Source organism: Ornithodoros turicata, chromosome 10 (genome assembly GCF_037126465.1).
Source record: "Ornithodoros turicata isolate Travis chromosome 10, ASM3712646v1, whole genome shotgun sequence".
Classification (NCBI taxonomy): domain Eukaryota; kingdom Metazoa; phylum Arthropoda; class Arachnida; order Ixodida; family Argasidae; genus Ornithodoros; species Ornithodoros turicata.
The window spans coordinates 20,068,927-20,090,591 of record NC_088210.1 but is presented as its reverse complement, the minus strand read 5'-3'; the positions used below and the strand labels follow the sequence as shown (position 1 = coordinate 20,090,591).

The window sequence follows — 21,665 nt, the reverse complement described above, 5'->3', positions numbered from 1 at the left end:
AATGGTAGCCGGTAGTCACGTGGCCGCGCTTGTGAGCTTGAATCAGTACCATGAGTACTCGGTATTTGACAAACGTCTTTACTTCTGAGCACACGTACTGCTTAGGAGCTTTGTCATATGACACAGAACCATACGTACCATTCCATTCATACCTTTTTTTGGTTCACTGATTACTCTCAACTGTGCCTCCTTGTGGAGAGTAACGCGGATGTGCATTCGCTCTATGGAGGAGCGCGCAGTTCAAACAAATGTAACCGCACTCACACAGACCTCTCCTACAGCCCATATTTCTTACCACAGTACACATGGTTTTTACTAGGGGTGGGCCACCCGAATCCTCGAATCCTAAGGCACGGATTCGAGATTCGGATTTTGATTCGGACAGTTCTGGGTTCGTCCCATCTCTAGTTTTTACTTGGTCTAGCAGCTCGATTGAACCAACATCACTTAAAGAATTTGCCATCCTTGCACACTGGCCGGACCGGCAGCGGCTTATGCCACTGAAACAGCAGCAGTGTCCAAAAAAGTTCGAATGAGAAGTGACAAAAGTGAAATGTGCATGATTGAGGAAAGTGGGAAGATAGCCAGAAATGGTTAATTCGCACGAATGGGTCAAGGCAGAGAAGGGTCACAGCGGTGCACAACAAAACTTGCAAGAGACGGGACAACTTCTTCTAATTCTTTGTTTGTTATAGCAGAAACATGACGGAAGAAATGATACCACAGAAAATAATTACAAAAGTTAGAGCCCTGTATAATGTGTTTGCCTGACATTATTAAATTTATTCTTTGTAAGCCTACATATACTAGCAAGTAATGTTGAGCTTTGGAGTACACTGATTGCCACACGCAGCACCAGTCCGCTAGCTCCTTTCCTGCTGATCAATCTCCGTTCTCTCTTGGACCCCCGAAGAAGGGCCCTGTGAACTTTCCTCAACAATCACGGAACCATCGTGGATTAGGGCTATGTATTCCTGGTCTGCACCATCTGTTTCGTCTTCTTCCTCTCCTGACACGTCCATTGGCTCCTGTTTAACGACTATGTGAATCTCATTCGTTGCTGTGTCTGGCACATATCCAGGGTGTGCGTTAAGGTAATGTCCTTGCAACGACGTGTCGGAGATGAAGCATCTTAGACACACCTGACATTCAAACTTCACTTTGGTATGCACCTGATGATGCCGTTTCAAATTCACCAACTTCGTGAATTTGCTCGAACACATGTTACAGGAATACGGGCGTTCACCCGTGTGGGTCCTCATGTGTATGGTGAGCTGGTGTCCCGAACCGCACTGAAGTTCACAGACGGGGCATTGATTCTTCTTTGTGACGTGGCCCTCGTAGTGCTTTGTCAGGTGGACCAGCTTCGAAAACGCCCTCTGGCAGACGTTGCACTCGAACGGGAAGGCGTCCGTGTGCACCTTCTGGTGGGAAGTCAGCGCAACGAGGGTCTGAAACTTCTTGCCGCAATCTTCGCACACGTGACTCTCCCTGTGACATTCCTTGGTATGAGCTCGTAAACGCGTTATATTAGGAAATGCTTCCTCACAGAGGGCGCACGGATGGGCGCGATCCTGCTCGTGCGACTTGAGGTGCGTTCGAAGATTCACCATCTTCCGGAAGCGCTTCTGGCATATCTCACACTGATGCGGTCGCTCTCCGGTGTGCGTCGCTCGGTGCGAGTTCAAGTTGGACATCTTTGTAAAGCGCTCGGAGCAGACCTCGCACTGGTAAGGCCTCTCGCCGGTATGAATCATGCGATGAGATCGTAGGTCACTGTTTGTATAGAAGCGTTTTTCGCAAACGTCACACGCATGGTCGCGCTGCCCCAGGTGAATCTTCATGTGTGCCCTCAGGTTGGAAGCAACGGTGAAACATTTCCCGCACGTGGGACACTTGTGATCTTTCTGACCGGTGTGAGATAACAGGTGTGTCTTCACGTGGCTCGATGTCGCAAACTGTTTTCCGCATACTTTGCATTCGTGCCTTTTCTCTCCCGTATGTGTCAGCATGTGCGCCTTCATGTTGCTGTTCACCGCAAATTCTCTAAAGCAGATTTCGCACTGGTAAGGCTTATGTCCCGTGTGAACGGACATGTGGGTTTTGAGGTGAGTCGACGTGATGAACCCCTTGCCGCAAACACTGCAGACGTACTTGCGTTCCCCCGTGTGAATTCGCCTGTGCGCTTTTAAGTTGCTGGACACCGTAAACTGCCGCCCGCAAATGTCACACTCGTGAGGTTTGTTTCCCGCATGGATCATCATATGCGTCTTCAAGTTGCTCCGGGACGTGTACCACTTGTTGCAAATCATGCAGCAATGATCCTTCTTCGCGTGCTTCGACACGAGGTGTTGCATGTACTCGCTTGTATCGCAGAACCGCTGCTTGCAGAGCTCACAGTTGTAGATTTTCGGTTCTACTTCCTTGTGGGACTGCAGGTGAGCTTCTAAGAGCAAGGGAGAAGTGAACGTTTTGCCGCACAAATTGCAAGCATTGCCAGATGCCTGTATGACCAAAGGTTCTGGATCGTCGACGTCTTCGGAAAATGCAACTTCTTCAGAAATCACAACTATTTCTGACTTTGTATCATCAATGGCCGGTTGAATTGCGGCTGCTACCATGTAGGGGCAAATGCTTCCCCCTTCTCCGCTGTGATGCCTCTCGATTTCTTCGAGAGTGGCAAACTGTTCATCGCACGCCCCACATTGGTAGACCACACTCTCGTAGTCTTGTTCGTCTTCTGGTTCCTCCATATTCGCTTTCTCTTCAAAGACACGCGCTGCAAAATACGAGCATTTTCAATGCTGTTTCATACCCCGCAATATTTCTTAGTCACTGATTGTGCTCGTGGCAATACAAGGGACAGAACCCTCCAATCTACCCTACAGTGCCCCACAACAGTTGATAGGTGGGCTATAACGAAACATTCCCCGTAACACCGTCCATAGAATTCGTAGTTCACGGGCTGCTTATCAATGACCACTGCGTGAATCACTAAACAATCGCTCTCACGCCCACACTTTCACACTGTAAGGCAGCAGAGACAGCAGTAACAACAACATCAACAAAAATGCCATCTATAATAGTTCAAAACTGCGCAAGTTTTCGCGATTTCACAATGATAACTCGATGTCAATGAATTGTCCCGCTTCCAGCAAGCACCATGGACAGGATTAGTGTCGATGCAACTGGCAGGGGAGTTCTGTGGTTCTGGACTTGTGAACGAAATCTATATCTCCCTGATACTGCCGTACGACTCGGTAATCGTAAGAGTTTTAGCGTAAGCGTTGCATAATGAGCTTTTGTGTTACTTAACTCAGTGAAATTAACAGTAGAACAAATTCGCAGGGATACGGCGTTATTGTTGTTATTGCAACAGCACACAGCTGCGGGGAATTTCGCTTGACTGATATTCCCCTTGTTATTCAAATATCTGGCTATATACTAGAAGAAACGTCTATGGAAGTCCGTGTTCCGTGTTAGTAATAGTGATACAACACAAAGCATATCAATTCTCAGCAAACGCATTGCCATCGTGCCATGCATGATAAGCAGACCACGCCGAAAGAAAACAGGGTCGTTGCGTTTGGAGTTGCCGTTCATGTTTATTCTTACCTTCCCAACCTGCTGTTACCTCCGTGGAAGGCTTTTTTGTCAAAAGCTACGAGTTCGCTTTGGGAAGAGCGCGGTAAGCCTACTTTTAGCTCAGTACAACATTCGTACTCACTCACGTGACCACGTATACGTTTGCCATCTATTGACCCATTTGTGAACTGGACACAACACCTTCGTTGCGGTTTCTGTTTCCTGCCGGAGCGTTATTGGGATTTCACATATGTGCTGGACTTTCGCACATTGCGAATCAGAGAATTGCACCATATGATACTGCTCGTATGTTGATATTCGTGGATGTCGAAGCACACTACTTTTTCGAAAGTTGCCTGTTCTCTGGCGACTCTCACGACTAAATACGAATAACTCATGTCGACTTCGAGCAGAAGGGCTTGCAAGGGTGTTTGGAGTCAAATGCTAGCATAATGTGCTCTTCCATTTATTTTTTATTTTATTTTATTTTTTTATTTTTTTGTAGAGTGCAGACAAAGAGAGCTTGCGAAATTTCTTCTACTTCCTTTGCTAATCCTGGGGAATATCCTGCGATGCAGCCACAAGATATTCCGTAGCAGCTAGACGACAGGACAGATGGTGTCGCCTGCTACGGAAGTATTTTGTGGCTGCGCCGCAGTATCTTCCTCACAATTTAGCAGTGTTCGGAAAGAGATGAAGCTGAACGCTCGTGTTACGTGGCAACAGAAAGCTATGACGTGAATACAGGGCAAGCATCGCCAACACCATCTAGAGACAAAGTCCGTCCAGCACGGCGTTGCTTGCAGCGACCGTGGCTATGGAAACGAGCCACCATCGGCCGCATGAGCAGCTACTGGCAGCCAAAGAAAGCCTGGGTTTCAAAATCGTCTGCGGCGATTGGCCGACATCTCGGCTGGCTTGAGGCCGACAACGGCGAGCCCTTTCACTAGCACCACCACCACCTTGGCGGACTTTATATATCTAGCGCGCAGGAGCGAGAGGAGGGATTAAGCAGGCCAACCTACTGTCGCTTCGACCCGTGAGCTCCAGCTCATGCTCTCGATGTTTATATATAAAGGTTTATCGTTATACGACCTGCAGGTCAATCTGCTGATTGCCGGTGCAGGTTGTGACGTTCTGTAATGATCTCACTTATAAATCTTGGCGTCATTAGCAAGACGCGACACTTTTTGAACACGAAGCAGATAACTCCTGCAGTCCAGGAGGACTTTACGAACCCAAATAGGTTGCCCCATAGTGACTTATCCAGGGTTATTTTCAGTCGTCTATTTCGATCTTATAGAGGAGAATCGAATCGATCTTATCGACCTCTTATCTTATCGAATCGATCTTATCGACCTCTCAGGGTCACACTCACAATGTCTCTAAGTCAGCTGGCCTCTCTCACTATGAAAAGATTACTTGATCCATGGTGAAATTCATTCCTCCAAACCCCTGCCCTAAAAGCACTGCTAACCGTTCTGGGCAATGTAGGCCTTCGGTCCTCACTCTGAGGCGACTCATTATATCTTCACCAAATCCAGTAAATGGGCGCAATAAAGTAGTTGTAGGGGAGGCGGGTTCACGGATAATAGGTATACCCACTTCTGCATTCTCGTAGCTATAGGCTTACCTGCAAGCAGGCGCGGATCTAGGGGGGGGGGGGTCCGGACCCCCCTCAGTTCCAGACTTGAACATAGGGTTCAGTGGACCAATCCCAGCATGCACGTGGCACTTGTCCACAGCGGACCCCCCGGGAAAATCCTAGATCCGCCCCTGCCTACAAGGAGCACCCATGCGCTACTATGTTGTACTGTCTGTAGAAGTCTACGTCTAAAAGGGCCAGATGGCTCCTACACGGTCGTTACTACTCGGGTCAAAGCTGAAACGAGTGTGCTGCTGCACTGGTTTCAGACTGTCAATGAAAGGACATAGCCCTGGGGAATAAGACGATAGCATGCAAAATTAGTAGAATGTCGAATAGCAAGGACTCGTGTAGTCGCAACCAAGTGGCTTGCTGGCTTAGATCTACGACCTACTAGATTATAACGATGTCATAATCGGCAACCCATATGAGGAGCCCGTCCGCACGATCCGCTACGGGTGCTACTCATCGGGCCGCGGGATCTACATCATGATTGGACAATGGAAATTTGAATTTTGAACGCGCAGAAGCGGACGTACGACTACCGTAGCAGACGACAGCAACAGCTCCTATGAAAACGCGTAGAATGATGATGGTAATGAACTTCAGAAAGAAGCACCTCCCGTGGGACATCCACCGCTTGTACAAAAACACTAAGGTAAGCTGAAGTAGTACTGTAGAAATTAAGGAAGCAATAACGGGGCCGATGAGTAGTTAGCTTCACAGTGCGGCGCTGGGAAGGGGTGCCTATGACATAGTCGTTATAATCTAGTAGGTCGATGTTCAGATACGTTGCTCAGGACGAAGACAAAATGGAGATTGAACACACAAGCACGGAACGAGTGATTTATATGGTGGTATAGTCGTAGGTTGGAGGGAATCAACACTCTTCCCCCTTCTTTGGCAGCTGAACTTTGAGGGAGAGGTCTACGGTACCGTAGCCCTGAACCAGGCAGCTGGAAGAAACAATGTCGACGTCAGCGATTGCATACTCGGTGAGGTTTGACGCCGTGATTCCTCCTGAAGCCTCGATGAGAACGTTAGGGAACTCGGTCTTCAGCTTGTGGCTCGTCGCTGCAAGATCCTGGAAGAAGACAGACGTTGGCAGTAGCTCGATTCGTTAGCAATCGGTGTTTGTAAAGAAACTTACTTTCGGCTGAAAATTATCCAGCATGATGACATCACATCCGGCCCTGGCAGCCATTTGAGCTTCCTCGACGGAACTACATTCGACTTCCACCTTCTTGGTGAAGCCTCCCATCTTCTTGCTGATTCGTACAGCCTGCGCATAGAAAAGACATGGACGTCATGAGCCGCAGGATGATGTCAAAAATGGAGGAAACTGTATACGTACTTTCTCGACGGAGCCTGTTGCAGCTAGATGGTTGTCTTTCAGCATGATGAGGGATGTCATGTCGTAGCGATGAGTATCAGCGCCACCGACCAGAAGAGCGTACTTCTCCACAAGTCGAAAACCAGGAGTTGTTTTGCGGGTTCCAGCCAGGACGCCGTCCCAGTGGATTTCGTTGAGAATTTCTCGCATTCGCCGTGCTGAAGATGCCACGCCGCTGGCACGGGCCAGAGTGTTCAGCACCACGCGCTCTGCCAGGAGGACTCTGCGAGCTTGACCGGTTACCTGCACAATTTAGATCAACGGACATGCAAGATGTGCACAGTGAACCTGTATTTTGTACCTGTATCTGTCAGTATTTCGTAAAATTTAAATATATGTTCTGGCGGATATTCTTCCAGCTGGAGTGGCTGACGTGAGAATGAGATTGCGTCATATCTGGCCGTAAACTTGGCAAGGCTGCGGCAGAGTTCATGCATGGGTACGACACGAAAACGAGCAAAGCGACAAACGCATTTCACTGGTGCGGTCCACTCCCACGTAGAAACTAGCAATGACTGGATTGGTTGTTTCGACAATGAAATTGTTCATGTGACAAGCCCAAATCCGATCAGAGCAAATTTCTTAGGCGGCTGGTCCCACCACAGCTGACCTTGTGCTCCACTGCCATACGGCACACCAACACGATACGGCAATTTTCCCCTTTCAGGTAGCACATCTTACGTCACTTACCTCGGCGACTTTGACGACGGGGTGCAGCCATTCACCTTCATTTCGCAACCACTTCACTTCGCACTCCAGGAGCGAGAAGACCGTGTTGGCGAAAGGAACCCCCGCCAGAACACCCGGGCTTTTGCACCAAAGGTCAGCTGTCACGTCCACGTCGCCGACCACCATCGAGCCGACGTCCATACTTGGATGGTCCTCTTTCAGCCATGTCCGTGCGAGTTCCTCTAGGATCACGGGGTTTAACAACGACTCCGTCATCGGAACCTGTAATCACTGTTCGATACAAATTGTGAAATGGAGAAGGTCGTCCTACTCGACGGACTTACCCTAGCTTCCTTTGGGATTTTAAAGAACGCCTTACCTTGTCGTCTGCTTCGGAAACTGAGGGATTTTCGAGAACGCCTGACGTTGTCGTCTGCTTGAGAAGTTGACTGACGTTCTGTGAGGTTGGTGCCCCCGGGAGCTGGAGAAAAGGGGCGTTTTATTGTTGACTTCCTGTGAACGCTTCCGTTTTTGGTGCAGGAAATCGATTCCAGTCTGTTCCTTATCTGTCATACGTGTTTGAAGGGAGGCTATCTTATATACAGGGCTAACGCAGCGCACACTGTTGTGCGTCTTATCCAAGGGACGTCTAATGAACAACGAAAAATTACTCCTGTCTCACTTCCATTATCTATCGTAGCCAGCGACGGATCCAATGGGGGAGGGGGCGGTTGTGCGTACGCCCCCCCCCAAAGCATTAGGTAGGTTACCCCTCTACCCTCCCCTTCAACACGCATCGAAAAAGAACCCCCCCCCCCTCTCGTTAGAAACTCTTTACAACTACTTTACAATATGTGTCTGTTTTAAGATCTCTGAAGATGTCCCGTTTTCGCGGACGGCGAACAGTTTCGGAATCAGTATGAAGCGAGGAAAACGAAAACGCAACAACGTTTACTTCACTATTTATCTCTCTTTTGCTTATTTATTTTACTGTACTCCTTTATTTACTCTTTATTCTAGCGTCGGTTTCCGCAATTTTGCGACAACAACCATCCCAGAGGAAGTCGCGCTTGGGTTTGAGACGTTTGAGACAAAGACAGGAAGCCGCTTCGGCATTTTACCACACGTTTGGGTGCCAGTAAAGTTCCTGAAACAAGCCAAATGTAACGGTAACGCGAAGGTGCTGACCTGACACCTGTTACGGAATGCTGGTTCCATTCGTTGCGTTAGTATAGCCCGGATAAAGAAACACAACTATACGTCTGTTCGGTATATGAAGGTGAGAAACACACTCTGACTTTATTCGATATACACAACCATATACTCTCACAAGGAGGGAGAGAGAGGAGGAAGGAACAGAACGCCAGACTAAACAAAACACGAAGCAGAGACCATCTTCCACTTCGATCCGATTTCACCCTGGCGTATGGTGGGTCTCGGCATGTACACAAACTCGGTGCGTAATATATGGTGTCTCTTTCGCAGTCCCCTGAAGGGGCCTCACACAACACCACCACCGAACGGTGGATCAGACCGTGGGTGGACCCACGTGGTTCAAGCGACACAGGCTAGCGAATTTTTCGCATCGTAAACCAGTCGAGGCAATGTTTTCTACTAACTAGATTGAGGAAGGCCCCGGCTAAAGTAGAAACGAGGCAGCTCATTCTCATCGTCCTTTTCGAAGCGGAAGATATGTATCTACCCTGTATTCATGCGAGCGATATTCCGCAGAATACTCCAGCGGAAGATGCGTAAAACGTCATAGCTTTTTGCTGTCACGTGAGCGCCAGCGCTAACGTCATGTCTCTGTGATTTTCTAAGCTTGGGGAATGTCCCTCGGCGTTGCCACCAAGATATTTCGTAGCAGACGACAGAGTTGTCGTCTGCTATATGTACGCAGGGTGTGCAGCTCACGATGGAGTTTTAGTAGATTAGACGCACTCTGCGAAAATGATACGATAAACAGTGCTGTAAAAGCAAAGTCCACAAAAGTGACGTCAGCCACTTCAATAGAATAGCACGATTGACTTATCGTAATTTCGAAAACCGCGCGTTATCGTGGGCACGCTTCCAGTCTGTTGAAGCCCTGGTTGTATATTATGTGACCTTGGTATATTATACATGAGATACGGCTAAATATGATGATTCTGAGTTAGAAGGTAGTTAATAAATTTGGGGTTGCACGCTTTTGAATATAGTTGGTCATGGACCCTAACGAGGTTGTGAGAAGTATACATTCTGACAAATACAGTTGAGTTGGCATGATGGAGACAGATAGCACACGCAGTTGCAATTTCTGTTGTTCACAAGGTGCCCACAGAATTGAGTATGTTTAACAGTTCAAAATTATTGTGATCATTTTACGTCACACAAGGAAATACACAGTTTGCCATCGCTCACGAACGGCAAAAAAATAAATTCCGATAAGTCAGGCGAAGTCTGGGCGGTCGTCTGTCTTCGAGTGTCTTACCTTGTTAGTAGAACTGACAGTGCCACCACCGTCAAGGCGTCCACTCTAAAAGGGAGCGTAGGAACAAGGGTTACAAAGCTTCGTCATGTGTGATACGTCAATATTGTGTCCCTCTACCTTCCGCTTGCGGCTGCTGTCAGCAATGCAGAAATATGAGAGCCCGGGGAGTGTTGGAATGTCTTTATACATTTCGATTGTCTATGATCACAGTGAACAAACGGTTATATTATACCATAATGAAATATCATATCTGTCGCACATGCAACGGGCGTTGTGTTCATGTTATTCAATCCCCGATCCCTCTCTTTCCTATGGCAAGGAGAAGCGTTCGCTTTCGGCTTGACCCTCTGCGCAAATATGTGGACAGGGTTGTGTGCCTTCCGTCTCGTCCGATGTCTCCTCTCCTGTCACGTGATGTAGGTCTGGCTGTTATCTAGGTAATTCTGTCTAGAGCATGTGGCAATCTACCAAGATCCGAAGGACACCTTCTTGTCTACTAGCTCCCCTCGAGATAAGCGGGAGTTTTGCTGACCGGTCATTGGAAGGCTCATGCTCAAATGAAGATATCAAATAATTGGTGCCTCATTGCGGTGCAAGATGTGACCGCAAAGTGTAGTGAAGAGCTTGTGACATCGATTAAAAAAAACAAAACAAAAAAACATTGACTGCTTTTTTCCCTCCCAGAATCAGGTGACACTCTACGAGGGTTGGCACGAGGCGGTACGTGTCACGTGCAGCGGATATAATCTCCTTGACAGATTGCGTTATCTGTCGTGGCCTCATGATTAAACACTGATAGAGTGTCTGGGGTTTCTCTTAGACGCCTTGCTCATATTATGTGCGTACAACCGTCCCGCTCTTTGAACCTTGATCCTCCACAATAGGACGTGGAGCAGAACACCCTTGTCATCTGCCAATGAGGATAGGATGGCGCTATAATAAATGCATACAATTGTTAAGAATCAATAACTACCGAATACAAACGGCAGGGTGGATGAATTAATAACGTTTCATCAAAAATCTGAACGCACACTGTGCCATAACACAGAAGTCCCGTGTATTTTGCTTGCAGTAGATTTCGATTTTGTTAAGAGCCCATTAGGTAACGGCCTTAGTAACGACGTTGTCTGTGACGTCCGAGTGGAGATATTATGTAACTGGAACCGTAGCAATAATTTCGCAATCTCTGCGCTTCCCTCAATTGCCGCAAGGGGCACATAGATCTGCGCACGCGCTTTTATCTATCCGGAACAGTAGTGATTACTGTCCCGTTCTTGTTACTTGACAAAATCTCTCTGCTAACGGTAAGTGGACGATCTACCCTTCTTGTACGGAGAGCTGCAGTTAAGCATTTGCTGGCTGCCACAGTTTCAGCTATCGAGCAGGGCCGACCACGATAATTTCCATAGCCACTTGAGGTCAGGCTCTTACTGCGCTTTTGCACGATTCATTTTGCAAAAACTTGTGAAATGGGAAGAAACGCGTAATATATCGCAAAAAAATGTCATCAGGCGCCAGTACCACATGCTGCAGGACTGAACGGACGAATTATTTGACGGCTAGGTAGTGAACAGTGTTGACAAATCACTCTTTTTGCATCTGGTCCACATCGATGTACATACAAGTGATAACCGGCCCTACAAAATTGTACCGATAATGTAGTTTTCTGCGAAATATGCTACGCCAGCCTTTTGTCGCACATACACGGAATTTAAAGGCATCCGACACATTTTTGTTTTCTTCAAAATCAAACCTTACCAAGAGTGTAGAGGTTTGTAGATATTCTTTGGTTAATCAACCAAGTGACTTTAAGTGTGTCTGTTGAATGAGGTGCCAACATTTATTACATAATGCAATAATTCATTTGGTATACAACACACAACGTTCAAGTGCCTCACAGCGTAGATGAATATCTTGTTTTTCATCGTGTGATATGTATCAGCTGATTTGATCTGCTCTGTGGATAAAATTCCGGCGCGATCTTCAGTATAACAGTTAACGTGCACAATGCTTTTATGCCGTTCGCTATTCCACAGCAGATATATTACAGTATGTTCTGGGCAGAAAATTGCTCCCACATTGTCACAGGAAAATTAGATTCGATAGCATTTTAAAGAAAGCAAAACGAATTGTGTTCGGTGTGTTGGAGTTGTTGGTTTTCATCTGCTCTCAAAACCTTGATGTGTGAAATGTAATGCAACAACTGCGGATTGCCTTTTTTTACTGTTCCAGTGTTGCTGCGGGAGCAAACGCGTAATGCATGACACAGGTCAACCAGAGGGTCACATCAACGGAATGCTGCACAGTGAGAGGGTGGCCATCCTGGATGCCGGCGCCCAGTATGGCAAAGTCATCGACAGGCGCATTCGTGAACTTTGTGTGGAATCCGTGATGCTTCCACTTTCCACTCCGGCAAAGTCATTGGTAGCTCAAGGTTACAAGTATGTACATATGCTGTTCATCCCTTTTTAGTTGGTGATGGAAAGCCAGCACAATTGCTCAAAGTAGTTGCTTGAAGCATGTTTGCAAAAAGTCATATTTTGTAAATATAAATGCGAACACTCTTACCTTATGGTCAAATCTTGCTGGAAGTGTACTCATACATAGCAGAAAAAGGCAAAGAAAAGTAGAAGAAAGAAAGAAAAATAATAAAATTTGTAGGAGGCAAGCGAGAGTGACCTCACTCTTATCAAGACGCTCTTCAAAGTCCCCACTGGCTTGCGCTGCGTGTTTTAGTTGCAGTTACTATGTTGTAAATGATAAGGGATGTAATAAAGCACTAGCACTATTTGTTTTTCTTGCGTATCTTTCCTATTATTTCTGTTTTATTTTGATACAGAATGGCATATTCAGCATGTCATAATTTCAGGTTGAAAACCAATTCCACTGCAGCAGATGCCTGCTGCTAGTAACATGTAGTCCAGTTTAGTACATAGCATTCACATGTCACACCCACTCGACTAGCACAGTTGGGTTGGTTGTGTAGTGACGCGTGTGAATACATGTGTTGTCACAGATGTAAGAAATAGTGTGTCTCTCTTCAAGCTATGTAGAGGTAACTTTGCTTCTTGGGACACAAAGTAGCTGAAGCATGAGTGTGCTTTTATTTTCAGGGCAATTGTCATATCGGGTGGTCCTGGCTCAGTGTATGCCCCTGATGCCCCAAAGTATGACCCTGAAATCTTCCAGTGTGGCCTGCCTGTCCTGGGTATATGTTACGGCATGCAGGCAAGCTCTTACTTATGCATTGAATGTTGTATCATAGGGCTCACCTTACAAAGAAACGTGGCTATTATGTGCCCATGTATGGGTCATACATATTTTCGTAACATGGCAGGGCAAATTTTTGTATCTAGATGATCAACCGTGAGTTTGGCGGCACTATAACCCAGAAGGATTCTAGGGAAGATGGTCAGTTCAAGATCCTGTTGGACCAGAAGTGTCCATTATTCAAGTAAGCATTGTCTCTTTTTATCTTTGTTTTATGGTTCATATCCTCGTTCATTTGTTTTCTTTATGTGGCATATTAGCAGCATTGCACTGTATCATTGACCATGGTATTGACTTCAGGGGTTTGGAACGAGAGGAGGAAGCACTGCTCACTCACGGCGACAGCGTTGACAAAGCTGCGGAGCAGTTTAAGGTCATTGCTACGTCAGGCAACACTGTAGCAGGTATGTGCGAAGCTGCTCAAAGTAACAAAATTCACAGAAGTAACCAATCCCTGTTAATCTGATCCAATCCATCCAATCCAATCCATTTTCAGCCATTGGTAACGAAAAGATGAAGCTGTACGGAGTGCAGTTCCACCCTGAGGTTGACCTAACACCGAAGGGAAAAGCCATGTTCACAAACTTTTTATACGACATTGCTGGGCTCACTGGAAACTTCACCCTTCAAAGCAGAGAAGTTGAGTGCGTAGACTATATCAGAAGCGTTGTTGGAAGCAGCAAAGTTTTGGTGAGTAGAATTGAAGCGTATGCACGCTATTTATCCATGAGAAATGTTACACAAAAATTGTACGAAATAATGGAATGAAAATTAGTCTAATGGAAAGTAGTGTAATAGATCTACTTACTCTCTGTTCACTAACTGATTCACTGCCACATCAGAGTCTTGAGAGAAGCCGTGGCAGAGGCTCATGGGTTCGAGTCATGCGCCTCACTGTTTCTTTTTTTTTTTAAGGCAGTGGTGTTACCTTTCTTACTTGCTAAGCGATTAGCCCATCTGTTGATTAGCAGACATGTAGATAGATGTAGAAAAAATGCAGTTTGCCTGTTCAATGCCCAGTGGAGCAGTGTTCTTTTTTGGCTTATGGAAAGCTTTCTAGAATATATGGAGCTTAATATGCCAGTTCACATACCCAAATTTTTCAGTAGTATGCTTGATATGCTGACTTTGAGATGCAGCCAAAAGACACAGACAGAGACTAGACAAGTAACGTAGAGGACAGAACCTCTGCGAGTTAACGAATTTCAAATGAATCGCTGGTGGAATTTGTTTAAAACTGGTACTTGCTTTTGTTTTCGGACAAACGGGCTCCATGGTCTCTTCTTTAACATCATTTATTAGCGACGTTGGTGACTATTACATGTTTCTTCTTCACAGTTTTTTTTTATTTGTTGATTTGATTTATTAACGATTTCAGATGCTGGTGAGCGGTGGTGTAGACTCCACAGTCTGCGCTGCCCTTCTGCACAAGGCTTTGAACGAAGACCAAGTTATTGCTCTTCATATAGACAATGGCTTCATGCGGAAAGAAGAAAGTGTGCAGGTGGAGAAGTCACTGAGGCATCAGGGGCTGAAGCTCAAGGTGGTGGATGCCTCACACCAGTTCTACAATGGCACGACCACAGTGCCCGTCGACCCTAGGGAGCCGCAGCGCAAACGAACAACACGCATGCTCTGTCAGACAGCCCACCCCGAGGAGAAGCGCAAGATCATCGGGGACACGTTCATGAGGGTCAGCTCCTTCGGCATGCATTCCTAGGGTTCACAAGAGGGACAAAGCGGGGTAGTTGGTACAAGTTCATATCGGCTCACTGCAGCAATAGACGCGGACAAGGAGTTAGAACATGGAAGAGACAAACCACCTGCAGACTCTCAACATTAACTTCTCCTAGTTGAGAGTCTGCAGGTGGTTTGTCTCTTCCATGTTCTAACTCCTTGTCCGCGTCTATTGCTGCAGTGAGCCGATATGTTCCTAGGGTTCTTTATTTTCGGGTTTTATGATTTTTCGAATTCGGGGGAGGGGGGAGGGGGGCAAAAATCAGGTGCTGTTTACACACGAGAACTCTGGCGCTGCGGGCGCTACCATGTCTGTTTGATATGTCATCGGGGAATTTTCAGGTGAAAAGAAAGGCATATGAAACAAGCCACTGCTGTAATGCTGTAACGTTGGGACGAGAAAGAAGTATCTTTATATTTCCACTCGGAACTGGGCCAGTGAATGACCGCAGTATTCAAACACTTGTCGGAGCTCCACAAAAGCTAGTCTTTTTTCTCCTGTAGGAGGGGATTATAAAACGAGGACAAATAGGTTGTCACAAATAGCTCTCTCTGCTGATATTATGATTCACTTTTCCGATGGTTTACCTAGAACGACAAGTTGAAGGACCGCAAGGATTTTGGATAGATAATCTGGTTTTACCCGTATTCTTGAAAACTTGACCGGGGAGGAACTATCGTGAAAAATCGAGTTTAGTCCGAAAACGAAGAACCCTATGCATTCCTCATGTGTCTGACTGCCAGAGCTGTAGCAGTCAAGAGTTCATTGCACTTTACTTAGACCTTTACACCATCTCATACACTTTCCAGGTTGCTAACGAAGTAATAGGGGAACTGCACTTGAATCCTGAAGACGTATATCTCGGTCAGGGAACTTTACGTCCTGACTTAATTGAGAGTGCTTCTCACTTGGCTAGTGGAGCAGCAGATGCCATCAAGACTCACCACAATGACACTGACCTCGTACGTGCTCTTCGAGAAAAAGGCCGAGTGGTGGAACCCTTGAAGGACTTCCACAAGGACGAAGTGCGGATTCTCGGCAGGGACCTTGGCTTGCCAGTGGAACTAGTTCAGCGGCACCCCTTCCCAGGTGAGAACAAGCGCTTTGCACCCCTCTATTGTACATTTGTGGTCCCTTGTGTTTTTAGATTTTATTCTTTTTCGAAGTCTGGGGGAGTAAAAATCTGGTTTTATTCCTTGAGCTGTAAAATATGTAAAATCTGATTTATATTGCTTGAAACAGCAGATTTTTGTGTTAAAAAAAAGCTTCTCACATTTCACATGAATACAAGGTGCTGAACGACACTGCTGAATGCAAAGTATTTAGTATTTTCCAATGCTTGTTGGGTGACTGAATCTGCATTTTTGCGAGTTTGGTTCCCGGTTTTTTGAGGTCTTACCAGAAGTGATGATGCTCGATCCCCCTGAAGCACAAAGCCGTAGTTGCACACGGGCTTCAGTACTCTTTGCATCAGTCTGGGCTGCACACACAGGTTGAGAAAACGCTCCTCAAGCATCCTGGGGAGCCTCTGTATTTTTCGGGGAGTTTGTAATGCATAGTCCTATGTACTGCAGAAATGCTGCTTGTTTGACACTCAGGAGATATTGTTATAATAACTCGAGGAATATGGTATTTTTCACTCTAATGAGCCTATTGACGTGTTTTCATATGGCAGCTTGGATGTTAACCTTACATGACTACATACTGTGTGCGATGACACATTATTGTGTTTCCTGATACTAAAATGGATAATTATGCTTTCAGGTCCTGGTCTTGCTGTCCGTGTTCTATGTGGTGAAGAACCATACATGGAAAAGGACTTTTCTGAAACGAGCGTCATGGTCAGGATCATAATCGATTATGCCAATGCTCTGAACAAGGTTAGTTTGAAAATATCTTAAGTACTCTGTGGTGCTTGGGGTTACCCTTGAGTTGCTGTTCACAGTACTGTAGACCTCTGCGACCTCTCTGTGACCTCTGTTTATTCAAACCTTACGGGGATCATGAAGTTGGTTGAATTCTCCAAGGATTGAATTAGAGAAATTGCAGGAAAACAATTTAGGTAACATTTATTTGCCAGGATTAGCCACCAGTCTTGTATGCAACCGTTTGCATTTCAGCTCCTCACAAATCTCATAGCATACTCCGGAATATGCCGACATGCTTTTTTTTTTCATTTTACTTGCAGTTTAAAATTATTACTACTAAGCATCTGTGAGACCCTTTTATCTATAAAGGTGTGTGGGGTGCTCTCAAGGATGCTTGACAGCAGTTGAATCAAGCGAGGCCAAATTGATGGAAGTCTACTGTATTAAAATTTTTGTTTCTATTCCTGATGTATCGCTTTCAAACATGTATTATATCGCAGCGCTATTATCTCCTTCCACAGAAGCATTCCCTTATCAACAGGGTACAGAACGGCACAACGGATGAAGAGTGTGATTTTCTTACTAAAGTTTCTCAGGAATATCGACTTACGTCAACACTGCTACCAATTAAGAGTGTCGGTGTTCAGGTAGGCTACAAATATGCATATTATAGTAATTAGTGCGCTTTGATAATTGTAGTAAACATGGTTTGACAAATTTATGCCATAACATCTTGACACCTATATCTGCTGGCCTTCTTGGCCTTTCTGGCTATGTTTTTTTTTGGGGGGGGGGGGGGGGTTGTTAGGGGAGTGCTGAAAAAAAAATCCTTGAGTTCAGGCAAGTTCTCTGGTTTCACTGTAGCTACAGTTTGTGTAGTATGTGAGCACATTGATTGCAATGTGCTTGTGAATGAGCGGGGTGTATGTGAATACCGCAGGGTGACCGTAGGACGTACAGTTATGTTGTTGGTCTGTCATCAGCCGAGGAGCCATCTAACTGGGAGGACCTGATACGGTTAGCCAAGCTCATCCCTAAAATCTGTCATAATATCAACAGGTAAACCACCATTCTTTTTATGTGTTTTCAATGTATACAGAGTGGCAACCTATAAGATCTTACCCGTACCAGCATGCTGTGTTCAGCAATTACGCAGTGCAGGTGTACACTTGCATTTTCTACGTGTAATGCTCTGAAGGCAATCCTGAAGTGCTTGAGCAGCATAACGCAACATTTTTGTGTAAAACATACGAATCTCGTATTCAAAACAGTCGAGACTACGGTGCTGCAAAGCTGCTCCCCAGATGGCTGTTGGCACGCAATGCTGAAGCGGCTGCAATTTCAGTGAGCTGCTCTGCAATAACCGCTGCTTCAGTGTTGTGCGCTTGTGGTAGTGGGGGGGGTTAGGGGGTTTACTCCCCAAAGTGGTACCCTTAGTAGTGCATTTGGAAGAGGGAAACGAGGATGAAATCCTTCTCCCCCATGTAGTGTCCCCATAGAACCCCTCCTGAAATATTTTTCTGGTTACGCCACTGGCTTGAGGAGCAACGTCTCCTCTTGATCGCCCTACGCAACACCGGCGTTTTGATTGATTTGAATTCAGGATTTTTACATTTCGCATTATAACTGTGTGCTATGATGATCAGTCCCTACCAGGGTTGAAATGCCTTCAGTGCTTGATATGCCTACAACAATGTAACGCTCAGTGCTCAATGCTCAGTGCTCAGTACTTGAAGTGTATCCAACACAACGTTCCTCCCGTATCGAGTAATTGTCGAGCTTTTCGTGCTGGCACAGGTAGACTTTTTTTTATATGAATAGATACAGGGTGTTTCACCTAAAGTGATAAAAAAATTATGACTGCCGACGTACTCGCCGGTGGATTGTGGGACTTTAGGCAATTACCCTGTGGAATATTTTGCTGTGATTTAGGAAGGCTTTGGACAATTTTCAATTGAGGGAAATTTATTTTTTTAATTGAACTGCCAAGGGAACCTCACTTTTTTACACAGAAATCTGAAGTCCTCGAATGATAACCAGAGACACAACAAAAACTATGCACAGTATAGCGAGAGAAATAGTCGAAAAAAATTAGTAAAGTGCCCCGCCTGCTTTATTGTCGCAAAAATGTGTGCGCCAAATGTGCGGCAAGTGGAGGAAGTTTCCCCGCCTTGATTTGTTTTGCTTTCTTTGTGATAAGACGGTCCCCACCAGCACCAAGGTTAAACCGGGGGAAAGAAAGTTAGAACAAGAGGCACGCGCTTTTCCTTCCGCGCTTCCTTCCGCACGCACTTTTTTGCGACAGTCAAGCAGGTGGGGCTAAAGCAGCACTTCTACTAATTTTTTCCGACTATTTCTGTTGCTATTCTGTGCATACTTTTTGTTGTGTCTGTGGTTATCCGTGGAGAATTTCATATTTCTGTAAAAAAAAATGTGGGGTTCGCTTGGCAATTTTCGAAGTTTGACTGAAAAAAATAAATTTCCCTGAATTAAAAATTCTTCAAAGCCTTCCTAGATGGTGGCTTCCAATCCAAATAAAAATCCAACAATTCCCCGGCGAGTCCGTCGCCAGTTAAACGTTTTTATATCACTCTAGGTGAAACACCCTGTATATGAAATGCTTTGATATGATTGGCTAACATTTAACTTCTCTCTCTTTTCAGGGTGTGTTACGTGTTTGGTGGGCCCGTGGCCTTCCCCGTTCAAGACATCACACCCACGTATTTAACCCCACGTGTGCTGAGCACACTACGAGAATGCGACCACGTGGCACAATCTGTCCTGCGTGCGTCGGGCTACAGTACGGTGCTCTCCCAGATGCCCGTCATTCTCCTTCCACTGCACTTCGACCGTGACGTAGTGAGCCGTCAGCCGTCCTGCCAACACTCCATCGTCATACGTACGTTTATTACGGAAGACTTCATGACCGGTATACCTGCTACGCCCAACAAGCATCTTCCTCTTGAGGTACGCGATTGTCATTTTTATGTAAACGATGCCTTTTTCTTCTTTTTTTAATGAGATGGGACAAATTCAGATATTTGCATCTTGAATCTGTCGAATCCTTCCTAAAAAAGAGTTGAAAAACCTAGGGAAAAAAACTTCAACTGAAAACGGTTAAAAATTAAGCTGTTCGGTGTAGCATACTTTAAAAGCGATAAAACCCCCGTGCCGGGAAACAAGTCAAAGGACGACGCAACACACAAGCACAGGCTGACGAACAAGGATTTATTATCGTCAAACCTGCTACTTATATGTCCTGAACCAACAACGCCCTCTTCCGCAAGGTTCCTCACGTGCGTGAGTGTGCCTTCAGTGCTGCTAACTGCTCCAGTCGAGAAGTTTTTGGAAGGACGCAAGATAAGTCTCCTGCTTCTGATAAAGATAAAGCCACTAGACAGGCTGAGGGTGTGATAGGGAACCTTGCGGAAGAGGGCGTTGTTGGTTCAGGATATATAAGTAGCAGGTTTGACAATAATAAATCCTTGTTCGTCAGTCTGTGCTTGTGTGTTGTGTCGTCCTTTGACTTGTTTCCCGGCAAGGGGGGTTTATCGCTTTTAAAGTATTCTACTGAAAAGTGCTTTGATGCAGAATTTGATATAAATTAAATAATAGTTCACTTTCAGGAGAAAACATACCCATGTACTACGTCTTAAATGGAGTTTATTTAATATGTTGTTCATTGACTACAGGAGATCCATAAACTTTCGAGTCTGCATTCTTTCCATAAAACTAAGAAACAATCAAAAGTAAAACTGTGTTACTTTTAAACTTGTAATGTCTGAGCTTTATGCTGCGATTTTGGCGTGCCCGGCCCTGTCGACCAATCAGGCTTTCGATGGACTCCAGAGGCGCCAGTTTTAAAAAGAAACAAATAAACGTGGTTGGTGGATTTGAAAGATTCCATTTGCCGTTTTGGGCACTGGGATTTGGATTCCAGAATCTCGAAACCCTGCCTAAGATTCGATTGGCTCATCCCTCCTTTTTTTTTTTCTCAATGGGCAAGTCGACAGAACACAGAAACAAATAGCACAAGGCAGGACAAACTGAGTCTTGTCTTGTCTCACTGTCTTGTCTTGCCCTGTTTCTTTCTGTGTTCTGTCCACTTGGATACACAGAGTCGTGTCTTGTGCCGTTTGTTTCTCCGTTCTGCCCGCTATCTTTTCCTCAAACCTGGGATTGTGTTGCCAGTACCAAGTGTGTACCAGCTTGCTTGCATGTTACTTTTGTGTTCAATGTCTTAAAAAATTTTCCAGGTAATCAAGAAGATGGTGAACGAAGTCCAAGCAGTACACGGAATTTCCCGCGTCCTCTATGACCTTACCCCCAAGCCACCTGGAACAACAGAGTGGGAGTAAAGCCTGTTAGTGTTCATAAACAAAAGCACATGGAAAGGGCTGTGCCACCTTTTATCAGATCAGCGCACAGAAATAATGCCTGGTTCCTTACGTGTCATGTTTATAGGCCCCGTTTGTAGAAATTTTTCTTTGGTAAGCAAACGCAACTAGGAAAATGTTTGTTCCAGCATCCGCAAAAGTTATTTCTGCTCTTGTATTTTGAAAAATTATTGCTGTATGCCTGCTGGAGCACTGAAAAAAAAAAAGTATCTGGCAACATTGCTTTGCTAATTTTCCATCTGAGGTGGCACAGCTATTACAGCAGCAACGAGAGAGATTTTGTCATGTGACTAGCGTTAGGCAGTTATTTTTATTTTATTTTTTTCCCCCTCCCCGCTGTTACTTCGTTCCAGATGGCCATCTGTGGCATTACGTGAGGTTTTATTCCCGGAGACATTTCAGTGAGTTCTATGCAAGGGTGAAATTAGCTGGAGTGATGTAAACAGGTGGCCAGATTAAAGGAACTGTTGCATTTTAGTTTGGGATACTTGTTTTCCTTTCCTTTACTTTTTACAAAATTATCATCGTTCATCTTGCTCCTTCTGTATGGCTTGTTGGGTGTAACAAACACCTGTACATAATTGTGTATGGGCCATCAATTTCTAAAATAAATGGTATTGAAGAAGCACA

At 45.5% G+C, this 21,665-nt stretch overlaps 3 protein-coding genes across 8 annotated transcripts; 1 reads left to right on the top strand and 2 right to left on the bottom strand.

Annotated features, from left to right (window-relative positions):
* Positions 1 to 755: 755 nt before the first annotated feature.
* On the bottom strand, positions 756 to 3,740 carry LOC135370911 (zinc finger protein 883-like). The gene is made up of 2 exons (XM_064604823.1): positions 3,616 to 3,740; positions 756 to 2,779 (listed from the first exon to the last, which is right to left on the bottom strand). Exon 2 carries the CDS (start codon positions 2,751 to 2,753, stop codon positions 864 to 866), a length of 1,890 nt encoding a protein of 629 aa, XP_064460893.1. The 5' UTR covers positions 2,754 to 2,779; positions 3,616 to 3,740; the 3' UTR covers positions 756 to 863.
* On the top strand, positions 3,580 to 21,665 carry LOC135370910 (GMP synthase [glutamine-hydrolyzing]-like). 2 transcript variants are annotated; one of them, XM_064604821.1, is made up of 13 exons: positions 3,580 to 3,688; positions 11,995 to 12,203; positions 12,876 to 12,990; positions 13,119 to 13,216; positions 13,333 to 13,436; positions 13,529 to 13,722; positions 14,411 to 14,725; positions 15,580 to 15,859; positions 16,535 to 16,650; positions 17,160 to 17,285; positions 17,579 to 17,697; positions 19,302 to 19,605; positions 20,895 to 21,665. In XM_064604821.1, exons 1-13 carry the CDS (start codon positions 3,602 to 3,604, stop codon positions 20,994 to 20,996), a joined length of 2,169 nt encoding a protein of 722 aa, XP_064460891.1. In that variant the 5' UTR covers positions 3,580 to 3,601; the 3' UTR covers positions 20,997 to 21,665. The 2 variants fall into 2 exon arrangements, with proteins under 2 accessions (XP_064460891.1, XP_064460892.1); XM_064604822.1 differs by lacking the exon at positions 3,580 to 3,688 and adding an exon at positions 10,960 to 11,066.
* On the bottom strand, positions 6,063 to 12,416 carry LOC135370912 (nicotinate-nucleotide pyrophosphorylase [carboxylating]-like). Of its 5 annotated transcripts, none has more exons than XM_064604826.1 (7): positions 12,331 to 12,416; positions 9,764 to 9,807; positions 7,637 to 7,775; positions 7,314 to 7,574; positions 6,585 to 6,866; positions 6,381 to 6,512; positions 6,063 to 6,314 (listed from the first exon to the last, which is right to left on the bottom strand). In XM_064604826.1, exons 1-7 carry the CDS (start codon positions 12,361 to 12,363, stop codon positions 6,111 to 6,113), a joined length of 1,095 nt encoding a protein of 364 aa, XP_064460896.1. In that variant the 5' UTR covers positions 12,364 to 12,416; the 3' UTR covers positions 6,063 to 6,110. The 5 variants fall into 5 exon arrangements, with proteins under 5 accessions (XP_064460896.1, XP_064460897.1, XP_064460894.1 ...); XM_064604827.1 differs by having other exon boundaries at positions 7,672 to 7,773; positions 9,763 to 9,807; positions 12,331 to 12,413; XM_064604824.1 differs by lacking the exon at positions 12,331 to 12,416 and adding an exon at positions 9,880 to 10,087.

Excerpts from the sequence above, each read along its gene's own strand:
- LOC135370911 (XM_064604823.1), bottom strand. The coding sequence starts at position 2,753 with ATGGAGGAACCAGAAGACGAACAAGACTACGAGAGTGTGGTCTACCAA.
- LOC135370910 (XM_064604821.1), top strand. The coding sequence starts at position 3,602 with ATGTTTATTCTTACCTTCCCAACCTGCTGTTACCTCCGTGGAAGGCTT. Across the intron at positions 13,217-13,332 it reads CAGAAGTGTCCATTATTCAA|GGGTTTGGAACGAGAGGAGG; the intron begins GTAAGCATTGTC and ends TATTGACTTCAG. Across the intron at positions 14,726-15,579 it reads TCGGGGACACGTTCATGAGG|GTTGCTAACGAAGTAATAGG; the intron begins GTCAGCTCCTTC and ends TACACTTTCCAG.
- LOC135370912 (XM_064604824.1), bottom strand. The coding sequence starts at position 9,951 with ATGTATAAAGACATTCCAACACTCCCCGGGCTCTCATATTTCTGCATT. Across the intron at positions 7,776-9,763 it reads ACTGTCAGTTCTACTAACAA|AGCTCCCGGGGGCACCAACC; the intron begins GGTAAGACACTC and ends CCCCTTTTCTCC. Across the intron at positions 6,513-6,584 it reads CAACAGGCTCCGTCGAGAAA|GCTGTACGAATCAGCAAGAA; the intron begins GTACGTATACAG and ends TTCTATGCGCAG.